The sequence below is a fragment of the Ornithorhynchus anatinus genome, chromosome 17 (assembly GCF_004115215.2).
Source record: "Ornithorhynchus anatinus isolate Pmale09 chromosome 17, mOrnAna1.pri.v4, whole genome shotgun sequence".
NCBI classification, from domain to species: domain Eukaryota; kingdom Metazoa; phylum Chordata; class Mammalia; order Monotremata; family Ornithorhynchidae; genus Ornithorhynchus; species Ornithorhynchus anatinus.
Window position 1 is genome coordinate 32172227 of NC_041744.1, and position 19124 is coordinate 32191350.

General features: G+C 42.8%; 2 protein-coding genes across 2 annotated transcripts in view; one reads left to right on the top strand and one right to left on the bottom strand.

Moving 5' to 3' along the window:
* Nucleotides 1–5213: 5213 nt before the first annotated feature.
* Nucleotides 5214–16393, bottom strand: CPOX (coproporphyrinogen oxidase). The gene is made up of 7 exons (XM_007657352.3): nucleotides 15789–16393; nucleotides 13326–13469; nucleotides 12837–12947; nucleotides 12256–12397; nucleotides 8770–8988; nucleotides 7306–7410; nucleotides 5214–6220 (listed from the first exon to the last, which is right to left on the bottom strand). Exons 1-7 carry the CDS (start codon nucleotides 16213–16215, stop codon nucleotides 6133–6135), a joined length of 1236 nt encoding a protein of 411 aa, XP_007655542.2. The 5' UTR covers nucleotides 16216–16393; the 3' UTR covers nucleotides 5214–6132.
* Nucleotides 16394–16432: 39 nt separating this feature from the next.
* The window catches only part of ST3GAL6 (ST3 beta-galactoside alpha-2,3-sialyltransferase 6), a 112857-nt gene continuing 110165 nt past the window's right edge, over nucleotides 16433–19124 (top strand). The window contains exon 1 of the mRNA XM_029082475.2: nucleotides 16433–16517. The gene's annotated coding sequence lies outside the window, so the exon portion shown is untranslated. The remainder of the gene's footprint in view (nucleotides 16518–19124) is intronic.

The window sequence follows — 19124 nt, forward strand, 5'->3', positions numbered from 1 at the left end:
TGATGTGGGAAGGCAGTTGGGGGGATGGGGGAGGATTTTTCAGGCAAGGGGAACAGCATGAGTGAACGAGGGGTCAGAAGTGGGAAAGTCAAGAGTGAGATATAGTTAGATGGTTGGATTGGGAGGAATGAAAGCAGAGAGTTCAGGAACAGCAGGTGAAGAGAACAGATAGGCAAGATGGGGCCAGATGGTGAAGAGCCTTGAAGCCAATTATATGGAGTTTGTTAGACATGAGGCAACCCAGCGAGTCAGTAGAAGGTTTTGAGAAAAGGACAGTCGTCCCCAAAGCAATGCTGCAGAAGATGATCCATGTGGCAGCATATATCAATGCTATTGAGTGCTTATTGCATGCAGAACACTGAACTACACACTTGGAACAGAATACAACAGAATTGGTAAACGCGATCCTTGCCTTCAAAGAGCTTCCATCAATGGTGTTTGAGCACTTACTGTGTTTACAACTCTGTACTAAGTGCATGGGAGAGACCAGTAAAAAAGAGCTGGTAGACGTTTTCGGACCTCAAGGATCTCACAGTCTAAAAGACAGACTGAAATGGAGGTTAGGGAGACCAGTGAGGAATTAGCTAGTGATAGCCAATTCTTGTGAACTGGTGACCGTGACAAGGGGCCAAGGTGACCCACTCCCCACATGATGTATGTGCAACATAACATACATCACATATAACACTTTGCAGAACAGCATTTTTCCACTGCCACATATATCCCCATGTTACCACAGTTCCTGGTTGCGTGAGCAGTTATGACTGCTCAGCTTGAAGCTTGAAGGCCCTGCCAACAGATCACTTTTGCTCCAATCATCAAAGGCTAGAGAAACTGTACAGTGGTGATCTTTGAGAAAGGCAAGAGCATTATCATTGAGTGGCACTAACATAGGCATCTCTTTTTTTTAAAAAAAAAAAATGTTTGTTAAGCACTATGTACCAGGCACTTAATCATTCATCTTCCTACTTCCTCCAGGGTCCTTTGGTACTCCCCTCCCAGATCACTCTAGCCACAGGTGCCATTTCTGCCTTGAGGAGGGAGGCTGGGCCAATTTTCAATTGTGGCTGGATCCTCTGATGGCGTGCTTTGAGGCAGCTGTTTCTCTTGCTTAGTGTGTATTTATCCCATTTGTTCAGACTTGCTTCTCTCCCCGCACCCAAATTCTAGATTATTTTGAGATTGGCTACAAACGTCTTAAGAACTCCTGTCTTGAGTTTGTTGCTCCCCCTAGTGGATCTTTGATGACTTACAAGCCCTCCAGAAAGTACAGTTTGGGAAAAGTAGTTACAAATTACAGTATTTTAACACAAATTTTAGCAATGCTGAGAAGCCTTTACAGTATAATTCAGGATTAATTTAGGCTTAAAATACATCTGCTCACATACGAGTTGTAAATTATTTTACAAATTGTTTAACTGCATTTTTCAGTTGCAGACATGACTACCTGGAAGGGGCCTGGGTGAGAGAGTGGATGGATCAGCACAAGCCATCACTACTACCAGAAGAACTCAAGCAAATATTCTGTTGATGGTGGATAGCTCCCCTTCTTCACCCTGATGTATTTCACTGAAAATGAAGTACACCACTCTTTGACATCTTTTTCATCTTGCTTTGTTTTTGAATGACTACTTTTACCATGGAATCTACATCTCTACATCTCAGAGATTAACTGTAGCTAAATTTCAGCTTTAGAAACAAGTAGCCATCATTAGTATTGACTACATTAGAGAAGCAGCGTGGCTCAGTGGAAAGAGCACGGGCTTTGGAGTCAGGGCTCATGAGTTTGAATCCCAGCTCTGCCACTTGTCGGCTGTGTGACTGTGGGCAAGTCACTTCACTTCTCTGTGCCTCAGTTCCCTCATCTGTAAAATGGGGATGAAGACTGTGAGCCCCACGTGGGACAACCTGATTCCCCTATGTCTACCCCAGCGCTTAGAACAGTGCTCGGCACATAGTAAGCGCTTAACAAATACCAACATTATTACATGAATAAAATTTAACTACTCTTTACATGGTGAGGTTTCTGGATCATTTATAATAGTTTATATAAAAAATATTGTGACCCAGAAGAATTTTTTCATCCAAAAGGATGAATTCTAATAAATCTAAAATTAAGCCACTTGGTTAAGTTTCATTTTAGAACTACCAAACTACCACAGGAACCAAGATAAAGAAACAACTCTGACATAGAAGGTGGGCTCAAGCACACAGAGGTTCTGGCCTTGATATACTCAATCTTTCCACTACCAACTATCCTCTGCAAAAGCATACCCAAATCTCACCTCAAAACTGAAACTTACACAAAAAAGACTAACCTTCAGTACCAGAGAGAATCATCCAAATGTCTATTCCAAGCAAAATGAAACATCAAGGTGGACAAAGATTATGGCTCACTATGAGTATAATTTAACTTAATGAGCCACTTGCCATTAGAGCAATTTTAAAAAAAAGTCACAACAAACTTTTGATATGGATATTTACCTATACGACTAGGAAAGAATTAGATCCCAAGACACATTTAAAAGACCATAGCAATCTTTCACCTCATCAGAATGTTCTGCAGAGAACCTATTTCAAAACAAAAGGTGTTTTCAATCAGAAGCTTCTGTTGGTCAAACAAAATAGTGTCCCCTCCACCTCAGCCCACAACCTTACTGTCCTTATGTTTCTTCAATGTTCTTTCAGCTTTTTCTCCCCCACTTTCACCTTTATATCCATCTATGAGCCAAGCTGCCAGTTCTCAAAACTCAACTTTAATTGGTAGAACCTTCCATTTCCCTCATTACTCATTTTTCATTTTCTATTGCAGACTATTGATTTTATTGAACACTTTCCCCCAAACTGAACTCAAAACACTTCTTGGTAATTATCAGTTTTTGGTAAACAAAGCAAAACTTTATAAAACGACCTTAATTATAAACTAACAAGTACATATTCTCCAATAAAGTCAGAGGAAAAGTAAATAAGGCAAGCATATTGTAATAAGTTCCAAAGAATTAATAGTCTGAAAAATCATCAATACTAAATGTCAACTACTACCTGAGAAGAGTTGTTGGAAGAAGACTCTCCTTTGCCTTGTATCTCTCTCCATGTAAGGCAAGGAACTGCAAATTCATTTATTGCATTTCCACACCATGGGTGTTGATTGGTTTTTAGAAACTATTGGCCATGACAGAAGTTTACTGATCAGTCATCGTCTATCATGCGGTTGTCCTGCAGAACAGAGGAGGGGGCAGGGAGAGATGGGGGCTTGGAGAGCCAAAGGAAGTTCACTGGAGCTCATCTCCTCAAGTCTGTATTCTCACTGATTTTGCTGCTTCTCCTCTTTCAAGGTCCCTAAGCAGCCCTCTTGATGACACCCATAGAGCTATCTTTCCTATGACTTCCTACCCCCTCCCATAGCCCTCCACTATTTATCATGAATTTAAATGCTACAATTCTTCATAATGTGGATTTAAAAAAAAAAACAAAACAAAAAACAAACCACACAGCTCCTTGAGAACACTCTCACCCTTCAGGCACATTCATCATATGGTTGACTCCCTAGCAAAAGAAACACCGGGTAGATAATAAAGTTTTATTTGGGTTTTAGAAAAACATATGCATCTTTCCCAAGACTTTGGCCTTACAGTTTGTTACTCAAGCAGTTATGTTTTATGCCACTAATTCTTCCCTAGGTCCCAGATGAGCACAGATGGAGGCAAAGTGACAAATGGTGTGATTTCAAGAAAAGTCAGGCAGTTAATCCTGGGCTGCCAGGGCTATAGGTAACCCCGGATGATCTTTCCCCCAAAGCTTTAGTTATATGGAGCTTCCCAAATCCCTAGAAGTTTTAAAGACAATTTCCCTAAGTCAGCCAGGCTCATGACAAATCTTTTTCTAATTACAGTTGAAGTTCACAAGGACAGAATTATTTCTTCAAACAGGCTAAAAACATTAAATTCACTGAGGTGTGTGATCCAGAATTAGGAGAAAAACTTGACAGGAAATTTGAGTTGCTAACAGCATGGCCCAGGTCTAAGACATGCCTTTCAGAGCCCACTTTAATGTTACTCAAGCACAGGATCATTCAATAACTTCTCCGAAATAACAACGGGAATCCAACTTGAAGTCAGTCAGTCCAAAAGACTGTGAGAGCGAAAGAAATAGAAGGGGATCTCCAGGGCAGCCCTTCCTACGGGCACACATCGCTGCTCTCTCCAACATCACACACTCAAAGGAAAATTGAAATGGCTTCGTCATCACCTCCGCAGAGGCTGGGATCCGATCTAACAGCTAAGGGGCCACAAAGTCTTAGATTTTAAAGGTACTGCTTCTTGCATGATTGTTGATCCAAGCTATGACCCTATGTAATCTTGTAATTTTCTTACAGATCAGTTACAAAAGAAAAATATAAACTAATTTGAATTATCTTTTCATACTTTTCAGAATAATGCCCCTTGGGAGGCAGTGTGATCTAGTGTGATCAGCAAAAACTGACTAATTCTGGTTTTGAGCAATTTTAAGCAAATATATTTATTCCTGTTTGCATACTTCCAATATTAGATTATAATCAAAGGAAACATGAAAAGTCAGAGCATTTGATCATGTTAAAACTAGAGTGTGTCAAGGGAAGTACATTCACAGCTTCTCAATTCCTATTCACTTAGTTTGCATTTTGCTACTAGTTATGCTTTGGACAAAAATCATGTATGCCAGCTTAGCACTACTGAGATCCCACAATATTTCCACATGAAATTTCTATATGAAGGCATTTTATAACCATCTCAAATACTTGACTCACATTCAATATTGATCATTATTAGTTATTATTAGAAGCCCTGCTTTTTGACCAGTGGAACGAGCACTGCTCTAGAAATGGGGAAGTCTGGGTTCTGCCTGTACTTGCTTAGTGTGGGTGAAGACCTCACATATACTTCACTGCTTCCTACCCCTTGATTGCCTATTTACTTACGGCACTCCCACTCCGTGCCCCAGCGGAAATGTGATTAGCAGGGACAAAGGAATGTGAGTCACAGTGTGAAAGCCACTAGCTCTATAATTCCTCTGCCCAGGTTCTTGGTCTGGAAGTGTCATGGCAGAGGCTCACCTGTTTGTCCTTGGATAGAAGACTCCATCACTAGTGTTTTCTAATAAAGCACTGAATAGAAACTTGAAAAAGAGATGCAAAGCTAGGCAAATTGGCAATAAAGGGAATGATGAGACAGAACAACAAATTTACAACAGCAATTTATATTTTGAAAAACATCAGGTCCAATTTTTCCACTTGTGTTTTCCCTAAAGGGTCAATTTCCCAATTCAAAAGTGTTTTTCTGCTCCAGTGTATCTTCATCAGGAACAAGATGTACTTTTCATATATGACTGTTCATAGCTAACCTTCACTATTCATTCAATTTTATTTTCTGAGCATTTACTGTGTGCAGAGCACTGTACTAAGCACTTGGGAGAATACAACAACAGATACATTCCCCTTCCACAATAAACTTATTCTAAATTAAGTATGCAAAATTATTTTCCACATCGTCAAGCATCTTCAAGCTGACAAACACAAAGCTTTTAGCCATTTTGCAGGCTGTTGCATTACCATTAAGGGATATTATTTTGTCAAATGAATGAGATTAAAAACCAGAGATTTATCCCAAAGACAGTTAACCCAAAATTTTTTTGAAAAAGTATACTACAACAAAAATATCTAAGACAAAGTCAACTTTGTATTCCCTGAGTCAACTTTCCCAGGATAGTTCCTGGACTCCCCATGTTGTGAGCATTACAAGTTTTGCATCCGCTTCATATTAAATAGCGAAGTCACAAGAAACAAACCTACAATTTCAAAATAATTCCTTAAAATTATAGCAGCTAGGACCATAAGATGTGTTACCTGACCAGAGCAAGCCTGCCTTTGGCAGATAGGTGACTATGAATATCACAGAGATGTATTACTGTCGTGTATTCGCCCCCAAGCCACCACCCCCCCCATTCAAAAGGAGCTGCTTATCGCATAGAAGATTTTTCAGCATAGTTAATTCCTAGGTTAAAAAACCTGCCACACAATGGCAATTTCAGAGGACCCATGTGAGAAAATTCACACATTTTGGAAATTCATCAGCCAGGCGATGCCCGCTTTGTGGGTTAGTGGACCCAGTCCTTGGGATTACGCAGAACTTCCAAGATTTCTGCTTCTTTGGAATTCTCAGGGGGCGCGTGCATGTATTCCCATCTGTGCAAGAGAAGTGAGAAAGTGATGAAAACCCTCTATAGAGAAAAGGACACATTTTCTATCGTGTACAGAAGAGCTCCTCCCAAATACCCTCAATTCTGCCACAGTGTATATCATCATTATGAGTTTTGGCTAGACCACTCTGCAGGAATTAGGGAACATCTCTGATAACTCCAGTCAATGTCAGAAGAACAACTCTCTTGTGAATTGAGAAGTGTGTACCAGCAACCCAGAATTATAAATGAAAATTCAGGACTTGCATCCCTTGAAATTCTAAGCTAAAACAAGACATAAAGAAGACTCCCTGCTATTATAGGACTGTGCTTGAATTCTTGACTTAAGAAATCCATGAAAATTGGGTACTGTTTCCTACAAGAGGAAAATACTGCTTCCAACAAAAGGGGACATGAACCTCTACGCAACAGGGGAAAGGAAGATATTTTACAGCCCTGGGGGCTTCTGTGTCCGTGAAATTTCCCTCTCATCTGAGCTCTGTTGTGTGTCTCATGGCCATCAGATTTCCCAAGAGAAGTCTCAAATACCTCAGTTTTTTGTGGGGTTAGGGGAAAAGAGAGTGACCCATGGACACGCAACTAGAGTACTGTCTTGCCTTTTTTTTTTTAAATGGTATTTGTTACGCGCTTAGTACGTGCCGGGCAGTATATTAAGCACTAGGATAGATACATGCTAGTCAGCCCCACGGGGGCTCAGTCTTAATACCCATTTTACAGATGAGGGAACTAAGGCACAGAGAAGCTAAGTGACTTGCCCAAGGTCACACAGAATACAGGTGGTGGAGCCAGGATTACAACCCAAGTCCTGACTCCCAGGCCTGTGCTCTATCCACTAGACCACCCTGCTCTTTATGCCTGGACTCTAACAGTGATTTTATATCCCAGCCTATAGTCATTAGGATATACACCAAATATGAACCTGACAAGATAAACTCAACATGATTTCTCATGAGCTTGCCTCAAGTGTTTAATTTGGATCTTCTAACCAGTACGGTAAACTCATGAAAGAGTAGGCTTTAAAGAGACCTCCTGGATCACTAATGGAAAGGTTGGTTATTATGCAGTGCTTACCTGGCAGTCAAGGGCAAAGACATAAGAATGCTTTCAATTCTGGATCCTGGAGTGAAGAGACCAAACTTTGTACCTCTGTCATACAACAGGTTAAACTCCACATACCTGCAAAATAGAAATGAATGTTCAATGGAAGAAATTCTCTCTTTGGTGTCTGGAGCACAAGATTAAATGTAAACCTCTTGTCCTCTTGACTCCAGCGGGAAACGGTACAGAGATCACCACAGATAATTTTTAGCATCTGAGCAAGAAGAAATGAAAAGGGTATTCTAACCACCAAACAATAGGAAATAGACACTGTCCTCACACACCCAACAGCTGCAAAACACAAAGGCTGTGTTTTCTGTAGGGCGAGCCAAGAGCCTGAACCAGATATGCGTATGAAGGTACTGACCCAATGAAGAAAAAAAAAAAAAAAAAAAGAAACCCAAAAAACTGTCAGGTTGTATTGGGCTTGGCTTCAACTATATTGCATTTTTTAGGGCTTATGATGTCTTCTTATTCCCTCCAACAACATTGTAATGGTTGTAGTTGAAACGGGATCTTCAAGTAATAATGGTCTTAAAAATGCTTACTATGTGCTAAGTACTGGGGTAGATATAGGATAATTCAGAAATAGTCCCTGTCCTACTGAAAAGCAGAGAGGTCTAAAGCACTAGCCTGTAAGTCAGAAGACCTGGGTTCTAATTCAGGTTCTGCCACTTGCCTGCTGTGAGACATTGGGCAAGTTACTTAACTTCTCTGGGTCTCTGTTTAAAAAAAAAAAAAAGAAAAGAAATAGAACCACACACACTTCTTCCTCCAGCACAGTAAAATATGCTGCTGCTTTGAAAACCAGAAGTGGCTATCTTAAGGAGCAGAGCAATTAGTAATGGGTGTGGATGGAGGGGTGTCGGCAAGGGAATATTCTTATCACTCAAGTGTGCAGAAAACTAATCTTGTGGTCCCATATATCTACCCATCCCAAAAATATTCTAGAAGGAAAAAAGTCTGATTAGAATTTGCCTATGTTATTACTCTGTTTGCTTGCAAGCTTTGCCACAAATGCACTGAATTGAGAACTCTCTTTTTCAGTTCTTGTTGAAAAGCACTAAAAACTCCTTTTAGTAGTATTGCTTCTCTCTCTCCTTCCTTTACTTACATTGCTTTGATCTCCAAGAAGCTCAGAGTTTTAAGATATTAGCTAATTCATCTTTACAGTATCCCTAAGAAATAGGGAAGAGGACAACAGCAAGGACATTGCTTAGGGTATAATCAATGGAAAAAACTCTACGAATAGCAGTTTTTAAAGACTGGTTAAAATTAAATAATTTCTTTGGCGGTGGGAGGGATGAGGAAGAGGAAGTGGGAAAACATACATACATAGTACAGTGCTTTGCACACAGTAAGTGCTCAATAAATACTACTGATTGTACACATATCCTCTCACATCCCCACCACAGCTGTATCACAGGCATCTCCTACCTCCCTCTCCGAAGCTGCTGCCACTGTTTCTCCTGTGCTGTGAACGAGTCATTGCAGTGTTTCTTTACAAGGGGTATATAAGAAGGCACCACAGCCCGGGCGCAGCTCTGCACAAACTGAAACACATCGTCCTTCGAGGGTGAGTCTAGATCATCGAAGAATATGCCTCCGATGCCCCGCCGCTCTCCCCGATGGGTTATAAAGAAGTAGTCATCACACCTGGAAGAAAAGCCACACAAATTTGGCTGCCGCTAAATTGAATGACGGAAAAGATGGATAAAAAGTTTAAAGGAGAAAACAAAAACACAGTGAATATGCAAATGCCCCATGTAGGAGAGGGACTGTGTCCAACCTGATAAACTTATCTACCCCAGATCTTAAAATAATGCTTGGCATATAGCAAGCGCTTAACAGATACCATTAAGAAAAAAAGGGGTACCAAAGTAATTAGAACCCTGGTTCAGAGTTGGAAAAAATTTGGACCAGGCTACAAGAAAATTTGCTAAGTGAGAAATTTAATAATAATCATGACCCACTGTATAAAATGTATTGAAAAATACAGGTCTCACTACCATCAGAACTATCTCATTGCCATCTGTACACATAAGAAGCAAATTAAAGTTTGGGCTACTGACTCTCTGGTCCTACTTGTAAGGCTTCCAACAATGGTTATCCTAAAGCAGCACAATCTTTCTTTTACTGCATCCATTCCCTCTGGGTATCTTATCTCCCAAGCACTTAGTACAGTGCTCTGCACATGATAAGTGCTGATAAATACAACTGATTGATTACTCATCTAATTCAGACTGAGGTTAAATTCAAGAACCTTGTCAGATTCTATGCACTGATGGTTATTTAAGACATTGCTGGCCCCCTGTATCATAAAAAATGAAAATTAAAATAATGCATCATTCCTAATGAATTAGTACTTAAGACCAAAAGAGACAAGAGATATGTTGGTCAATTTTTAAAATGCACTCATCTATGTGTAAAAGATGGATGTCATTTTAACAAAGAAAACCCAAAAAGACAGCTGAAAATATAAGACCCAGAGGCAGATGACAGCACCTCTTACAGCAGTTGGGGGGGGGGGGGAGGGGGGAAAGAGACGGGATGTTAAGCTAACCTAGTTTAAAGTGAATAAGATGGAGTTTAGTTCCAGATTCCTCCAGGACTCAAAAACCAACACTTCTTCCCCCTGCTTTCCACCATTCTATGCCCCGGGCTGACCCCAGCAGGCTGGGGAAAAGTCTTATGGAGCAACAGCAGGCAGAAGTTACCCAGCACTAGTATAAAATGGCAACCCTATTACATTTGCTAAAGCTCACCACAAGAAGCTTACAGGCAGGAGCCTTCTGTATTATTAGGCAGTCCTGAAATCAGGAGAGAGAAAGAAGATAAGGAGGTGCTCATTTCTCTTCCCCTATCTCCAAAGAGACAATAGATATCTGTGAACCACTGAGAACCATCTGGGGCAGGACTCTAGTCAACAACCTGAGTTTTTGTTCCTGGTAGCTAGTGACCTCACAGAGAAACTACAGTTGACTAAAATACAGGTCTCAAACATGCACTAAAAACTGTGACTGCTCAGTGTCCTCTGAATTCCTGGTATTCCACGACAGAAGTCAGTATTAGGTTTGAATCCAAGAATCTTTGTAATGCAAAGATGATCTGTTTTATAGCCTTATCTCTGCTTCACTCATGTGAAAATGAAAGATAGTTTACTCATGTGGTTAAAAAAAAGTGAACCATCTGAACTGTATCATGATCTCATTTCCTTAAGCAGCGTGGCTCAGTGGAAAGAGCACGGGCTTTAGAGTCAGAGGTCATGAGTTCGAATCCCAGCTCTGCCACTTGTCAGCTGTGTGACTTTGGGCAAGTCACTTAACTTCTCTGTGCCTCAGTTACCTCATCTGTAAAATGGGGATTAAGACTGTGAGCCCCACGTGGGACAACCTGATTCCCGTGTCTACCCCAGCGCTTAGAACAGTGCTCGGCACATAGTAAGCGCTTAATACCAACATTATTTATCACTTTAAAACAAACTGTCTTGCAGGCATTGTAAAATTTGTGAAACACTGAGAATAGCAATTATAGAGTTATATTCCTAAAAGGTGGGGTGGCACACTCTTCCAACTTTCTCTTCTCATACTCCTGATAGAAGTCATTTTTGGTTAACTGAGGCCGCTGTTACTGAAATGATAAAACTCACCAAGTTACCTTCAGGTACCATGTGAACAAACTCCTCTTTTCAGTAAAGCCATCACAATTATTATTTTAAAATCCAAGGGAAATCCAACTGTGTCCAACCTGATTAGCTTCTATCTAACCCAGAACTTAGCACAGTACCTGGCACATAGTAAGTGCTTAAACACCATTTAAAAAAATAGTACTTGAGTGCTTACGCTGTGCAAGGCATTTAAGTCCGTGGGAGAACACAGCAGAGTTAGTACACGCCATCAGAGCCTTCAAGAAAATGTTCCAAACCTTCACCATTTCTGAAGTCTGTCCAGCTAAGCTTTCAAGGTCTTACACAGTGAAAAATTTCAGTTCTGAAAAGTAGTTCTGTTCAATTTGTCCTTGTCTTATATTGTGTGTGTTTCAGCTCATTTGGGTCCTCTCTTCCTACTGTCCTACTTATCTTGTGAGCCCCCTGAGGGCCAAAGAACATGTCTAAATGCCCACCTAGGTCTTCTTCCCTAATACTTAGTATATTGCTCTGCACACAGGAATAATAAATGCTACTACTAGTCTACAGGCATGGGTTACTTAAAGCCTCAAAAAGAAAACTCAAAATTATATTTATCTTCTTTACAAAGAGTCTTATTTAATATCCTTTATCCAAGGTACTGTATTCTTTTAGCTGAAGGTAGGCATGGCAGGAAAAGAAATAAAGGACATTTATTCTTTACAGGCAAATTGTTTTCATAAGAAACTGGGTTCAAAAATATACTGACTTCCCATATGAAGGGCAGTCTTTATTATCTAAGGGAAAGCACAGCTAAATGGAAAACCTAGATTATCCACCCACCCATTTTATCTACCAAGGCTATCTTTCCCCACCAAGAGTAGCTTATATCCTTCTTGCTCAACAGTTTCCCTCCCCTCAAATTCAGAGATGCCAGCAAGGAGTGAGGTGTCCAAAAAAGTCACTCAAGCAAAATTGAGGGGGAGGAAGAAAGTGAGAATGCAGGCAGGGGAGACACATTGGGCAGGATATTAAAAAAATGTAAATAGTAAATCCTGTTTTCAGGATTTCAGAAAATGAGCATCATTTTCTATCCCAGCAGTCAGTCTTGAAATATCCAGTAATAGGATTCACTTCCAAGGCAACAAGGCCAAAAGGATTGGACTGTTTTAAAAAAACCTCTTTAGCCCATTAAAACATCAAATCACATTCTGCACAAAATTGAAGTTCTCACTAGCTTCGTGACAAGAGCTGAGGGCCCAGATTGCTTCCTGAGGGATTTAAGGGTCTCTACGTACCATTTTTTAAACTTGGGGTATAGTTCGGGATTATGGTGGTCACAAGCTTCCTTCAGAGTTTTATGGAAGTGGACAGCATCCTCTTCATTTAAGTAAGTCGGAGTGAGGTCACAGCCACCACCAAACCACCACAGCTTGTTGCCTACCAAAAAAATGACAGAGAGAGAAAGAAAAGACATGGTCATAAAAATATACTTCCACACAGACATGCTCACCTGTAAGATTTATCTCATGTTAAATAGTATTAACTTAATAAGAAAGATTTCACAAGAAGAAAATTCCCAACTTGGGAATCAGCAAGGAATGCCCCGGATGTTGGTGTTATCTGCCAAGTGTCTAAAGTCCAAGAGCTTTTGAATTATTTCTCAAAAGCATGTGTCTTAAGTAAACCCAGAGTCCAACCCCTATCCCTTATCCATTATGCCTGTAAAGTGCAGATGTACCTAAAGGATCTCACAATTTGAATTATAAAACATTTCTTTCATTCTTGATCCTACTGGATTGTCCTTCAACTCCATATCATAACAAAACATAAAAGTCACCCAAAGCCCATGTTAGAGCTACAGAGAGTCAAGTCTTACCATCTGCTTCTTCCACTTCAAAGTAACGGTAGTTGAAATGGATCGTGGGAGTATGAGGATTCTTCGGGTGGATAACAGAGCTTACCCCCATGGCACTAAAGGGAAGTTTACCTACAGAGCCAAACACAAAAATAACATTCAGGAATAGTGCCACCATAAAAATAACTTTAATGGGCTAAAGAGGTTTTTTAAAACAGTCCAATCCTTTTGGCCTTGTTGCCTTGGAAGTGAATCCTATAATTGAAATTTTAGGGTCAGTTGGTTAAGAATACCCTCCAAAGTTGCATTAAAAAAAAAAAGTCACCTCTGGGCATTATTTACCTTTTAGTTTTGTTAAGTGGAACTCAAACTACTAATAGGCTCCACCTGACTCCTTGATTGAAACAAGGATATGAATTTATTTTGCCAGAAAAATTATTCAGGTTATATGCACCATTAGGTAAGTTGCTGACCTGTTCTCCCCCACCCTCCACCATTTGTCTGATTTACCATTTTTGGCCTTCAGGGACTTTCCTCTGCTCCTCATTTGTTTTGCTGCTTCTTCTGAAAGATTCCCATGAACAACCGAAACACTGACTCCAGCCTTTTCGAAGATATTACCATCCTGAAGTACACAGCTGATGCCTCCACCTCCTAATTGAAAGACCAATGAAGAGAAAAATTAAGATTGCAAATTTCCATTTGCTAACATGCGTTCAACTTGAATCTCTACTGGGTTTAAATGTACAGTGTTGGTTGCTGTGATGGGGTAATGAAAATATCCATATTATTAATGCATTCTTACACCAATTATCACTCTAGGAAAATAATGCTGGGTTCCTTATCTGAAAAATACTGAAATTGCCAACATCTCATTATAACCACTAAAGTCAGCTTCAATGGTCAGCTGTGCAAAGAACTTGGATCCGTGCTCCAAAATGCAAGGTTCTGATTCCATGACATTGAGTTCATTCAATCATATTTATTGAGCGCTTACTGTGTGCAGAGGACTGTACTAAGCGCTTGGAATGTGCAATTTGGCAATAGGTAGAGACAATCCCTGCCCAAAAGTAAGCTCACAGTCTAAAAGATTGAGTTCTACCACAAGCCCTTCAAGCTTACATCTTTGGACTTTAAATGGATTGTGCCCACAGTGTAAGGTCGGTCTATACTGCTGAATGTCAGCGATGACTCTTGTGAGTTTTCTGCTTCTCATAGTAGCCAATTCCTACTATTTCAAGCATTTTTGGATGCTGCTGTCTAATGTTTATATTCACCCACAGCTAAACATAAGTTTTCAAAAAATGCTCCTGAGAAAGTGAGCCAGGACAAGTTAGTAGAGATCAACAGGTTAACTGAACCCACCTGAGCCTTTTGTTCAGATCAGAGAATTCCTGCACCCTACTTCTGAACTTGAAGTCACTCATAAAAAAAATATAAAACCAGTACCAAATTAGATTTTATTTCCCTTAGAGCTGTTGCCCAACACTCTCTTGCACCAAGAGGCTTAAGTTCCTAAATTCTGAATCTTGAGATCAGACCCAGGATAACACAAGGATCCTCTCCCAAGTCAAATCTATCAGCAATAACATTCAGTGCCCAGGCCTCCATGGCCATGCTGAGAAATCAGAAGATTCAAAGCATTAAAGCTAATTTGGTTGAATGAGGATTTTTGATGAGGAGAACCAAGGAAAGGTCAATTTAGGATGTCACAAATGTAAATTTGCAGTTACTCAACTGAATCAGAAGGATTTCCTAAGCAAAAAAAAAACAAAAAACAAACACCAACAAAAAAACCCACACCAAGTTGGAAGGGCTTTCACACTAATGGAGGTGATGTGATGAACTGCACGTAGTAAATTTTCCTCACTTGCCCCACCCCCCAAAAAAATCACGTTCCATCTACTGCAACCACCTGAACAGGTGCAGAAGAAGAGTGAAAATTCAAGGGTAGTGTCTCTCCTCTGAATACTTAGTTTCTGTGGCACTGTTCATTCAATCATATTTACTGAAGCAGCAGAGAAGCAGCATTGCACAGTGGATGGAGCACGGGCCTGGGAGTCAGGTCATGGGTCCTAATCCCAGCCCCACCACTTGTCTGCTGTGTGACCTTGGGCAAGCCACTTTGTTTCTCTATGCTTCAGTTACCTCATCTGTAGGAGGAGGATTAAGACCATGAGCCTCACGTGGCTCTGATTACCTGGTATCTATCCCAGTAATTAGAACAATGCTTGGCACATAGTAAGTGCTTAACAAATACCGTAATGATCATTATTACTATTACCCAGTGCTTGGCACATAGTAAGCGCTTAACAAATACCGTAATCATCGTTAGTATTATTACCCAGTGTCTGGCACATAATAAGCGCTTAAAATCGTAATAATCTTGGTATTATTACCCAGTGCTTGGCAGATAGGAAGCGCTTAATACCCTAATTATCTTAGTATTATCACCTATTGCTTGGCGGATAGTAAGCGCTTAACAAATACCGTAATGATCACTATTCTTATTACCCAGCGCTAAGAAACACCCCGCTGATTATTATGACCCCGTGCTTGGCACGTAATAACAATAATGTTGGTATTTAAGCGCTTACTATGTGCAGAGCACTGTTCTAAGCGCTGGGGTAGATACAGGCGAATCAGGTTGTCCCACGTGAGGCTCACACTTAATCCCCATTTGACAGATGAGGTAACTGAGGCACAGAGAAGTCAAGTGACTTGCCCACAGTCACACAGCTGACAAGTGGCAGAACCGGGAGTCGAACTCATAACCTCTGACTCCGAAGCCTAGGTTCTTTTCCACTGAACCACGCTGCTTCACTTAGCACCACCCTTCTTGTTATTATTTCTATTCCTGCGCACAAAGTGCCACCGGCCCCCTCTCCCCGCTTCACTCCTTCAGTGGCATCTCCTATGCGCGGGGCACTGCCCTAAGCGCCGGGGGAGCAGGGTGCCAGGGGTGGGGCCGACCTTCCTTCCTCTGCCAGCGATCGACGGAGAAGTGGGCGCCCTGGTCGAGCTCGGCGAGGGCCTGGCAGACCCGGGCTTGGGTCTCCATGACCAGCAGCTCCATCTGGGTCTTCACGTCCCGCGGCCTCCCGCGCAGCTCGGGCAGGGGGGTCACCGGCGGGGCCATGAAGCAGCGGCAGCGGTCGGCCAGATCCGGGTCCGGGTTCGAGTCCGATCGGTCCTGGGGGGGGCGGCCGCCCGAGTCCTTGGGCACCATGTGAGCCCTCCAGCCGCCACCCACGGCGGCCGCCGCCAGGCCCGTCAGGGCCGCCGCCGCCACCCCGGCCCGCAGCCAGGGCCCGCCGCCATCGCCTCCTCCACCCGGCCGGACCCAGGAGGCGCGACCCAGCAGAGCCGCCGCCGCCCGCAGGCCGCGCAGCAAAGACATGACCGGTCGCCTTCGTCCTCCGCCGCCCGTAAGACCGGTCGCCTTCGTCCTCCGCCGCCCGCAGGACCGGCCGCCGACCAACCGGAAGCGGCTGGCCAGGACCCCCGAGGGGATGCTGGGATTTGTAGTCCCGCCCGGCCTCTCCGGCGCATGCGCAGACAATGCTCTGTCTCCCCAGCTGCAGAGCTTTTGACAGCTAATCTCCCCCGTGCAGCCGGGGTTCGGCCAGTCCTTGGCAGTGGGGCCGATGGAGACCGAGGAGCCGGGAGCGGTGGGGACATCCAAGGAGGGGAGAGGTCCCGGTGAGAGGTGCCAGATCACAGGGGAGAGAGGAAGGGTCCCAAAGGGGGTAGATATGGGGGGCGGGGGGGGTCCACCGCAGCCCAGGGGCGAAGCCTTGGGAACATAAGGGGACGGGTGATAACGGCAGGGACTGTCTCTATCTGTTGCCAACTTGTTCATCCCAAGCGCTTAGTACAGTGCTCTGCACATAGTAAGCGCTCAATAAATACTATTGAATGAATGAAAGGGGGCATCCAGGCCCGAGCCTTGGAGGTGGGAGGCAATCCAGCGATAAATCTCTATTAAGCACTTACTCTGGGCTGGACATGGTAGCAGGCATTTGGGAGAGTGTGATAATGAGCACTTTGAGCTGGACAGTGCACTAGGCATTCGGGAGAGGATAATAGATATTGAGCACTTACTCTGCGCTGGACATTGTAGGAGGCATTTGGGAGAGTTTGATAGATAGTGAGCACTTTGTGCTGGACAGTGTACTAGGCATTTGGGAGAGTATAAGAGATATTGAGCACTCACTCTGAGCTGGACATTGTAGGAGGCATTTGGCAGAGTATAATAGTGAGCACTTTGTGCTGGACCGTACACTAGGCATTTGGGAGAGGATAATAGATACTGAGCACTTACTCTGCTCTGGACATGGTAGGAAGCATTTGGCAGAGTATGATAGATACTGAGCAGTTACTCTGTGCCGGACATTGTAGTAGGCATTCGGGAGAGTATAATAGATACTGAGCACTTTGTGCTGGACATTGTAGGAGGCATTTGGGAAAGTGTGATAGATAGTGAGCACTTAGAGTCGGACAGTGTACTAGGCATTTGGGAGAGTATAATAGATATTGAGCACTCACTCTGCACTGAACATTGTAGGAGGCATTTGGCAGAGTATGATAGATACTGAGCAGTTACTCTGTGCCGGACATTGTAGTAGGCATTCGGGAGAGTATAATAGATATTGAGCACTTTGTGCAGGACACTGTACTAAGCATTTGGGAGAGTATGAAAGATAATAATCACTGTGTAGGACATTGTACTAGGCATTCGAGAGAGTATAATAGATGATGAGCACTTACTCTGTGCAGGACATTGTACTAGGCATTTGGGAGAGTATGACAGATATTGAGCACTTAGTGCAGGACATTGTACTAGGCATTTGGGAGAGTATAATAGATACTGAGCACTTACTCTGTGCGGGACATTGTACTAGGCATTCAGGAGAGTATAATAGAAAATAATAAATAATAATGATATTGTATTTGTTAAGCGCTTACTATGTGCCAAGCACTGTTCTAAGCAGTGGGGTAGGTACGAGGTAATCAGGTTGTCCCACATGGGCCTCACAGTCTTAATCCCCATTTTACAGATGAGGTACCTGAGACACTGGGAAACGAAGTGACTTGCCCAAAGTCACACAACAGACAAATGACAGATCTGGGATTAGAACCCAGGTCCTTCTGACTCCCAGGACTGTACTCCATCTACTAGGCTATGCTGTTTCTCCAGAAGGTCAACTTGAGATAAACCAAGAGTGTTTTAGGGGATGAAGTAGGAAGAGAGTGAGCTGATGAGGAAAGTAAGATACCAAGACGTTGAGTGACTTGTCTAAGATCACAAAATAGGCAAGTGGTGGAGCTATGAAGTGGTGATAAAAGCCCGGGTTTCCCGACTCTCAGATCTGCCCTCTTTCCAATAGGCCAGGCTACTTCTATTATTTTAGGTCCAAAAAAGGAAAGCGCAGAAAGAACTCTGGGTTCCCAAAGACAGAGAAGACCCTGGGTCAAACACCCTTGGGAATGGCGCTTTGCCTCTTCCTGGCTAACATGTGTCTGTTTGACCCCTTCCAGAGTGTGCACAGGCAGACGAGGAAGGAGGGAGGGTCTGGGCTGGCCCTGGATTATATTTACTTGGCCCTGGTTTGGGTCAGTTTGAGGGTAGATGGGGGAGAATGGATCCATCCCAGAGTTGATCTCCCCACCTTGGGATCTTGTGGGATAGAGATGACACGGGGCTGGGCAACGCAATCCTTTCCTCCCAGGTTTGCCCTATCCTTTCTCCTCTGCCCAGAGAATCCCCACATTCCCGCTTACCCATAGTGTCTCGGGTGAGACCATTTTTTACCAGCGAACTCTGCCGGCTCCTGTTCAGTGCATTGCCATGGGAACCCAGCTGCTACCGGTACACAAACCTGCTGGTTTTTACACTTTATTAAATTGTAGTAGTGGTCCCAAGAGATATAAATCACTTTGCAAGGCAAGTAAAATCCAAGTAAGGTAGCAGGGCTTATTAGCCAGGGCTCATAAACCCACAGCCCACAAGGAGTCAGCAGCGTACAAGTAAGATTTTATTGTCAAAGGGAAAATAGGGCCCAAACTAGTGTTCCATGGTCCGTGAATGCTCAGCCACCAAAGACGTAGAGGTTAAACAGGACTGATTACGGGGGGGACCTAGGTGCCGTTGCTTTACTTCTCTCCATCCTTTGCATTACCTGCCCCACTGAGTCTTATTTCCTTTCCCAGCACTGGCAGTTGTGCTTCTGCTACTTTAACAAGTCTGGATCAAATGCTACGAGAAACCCCCTGAGGCTGGTTCTGAATGCATCATAGCAAAAGTCC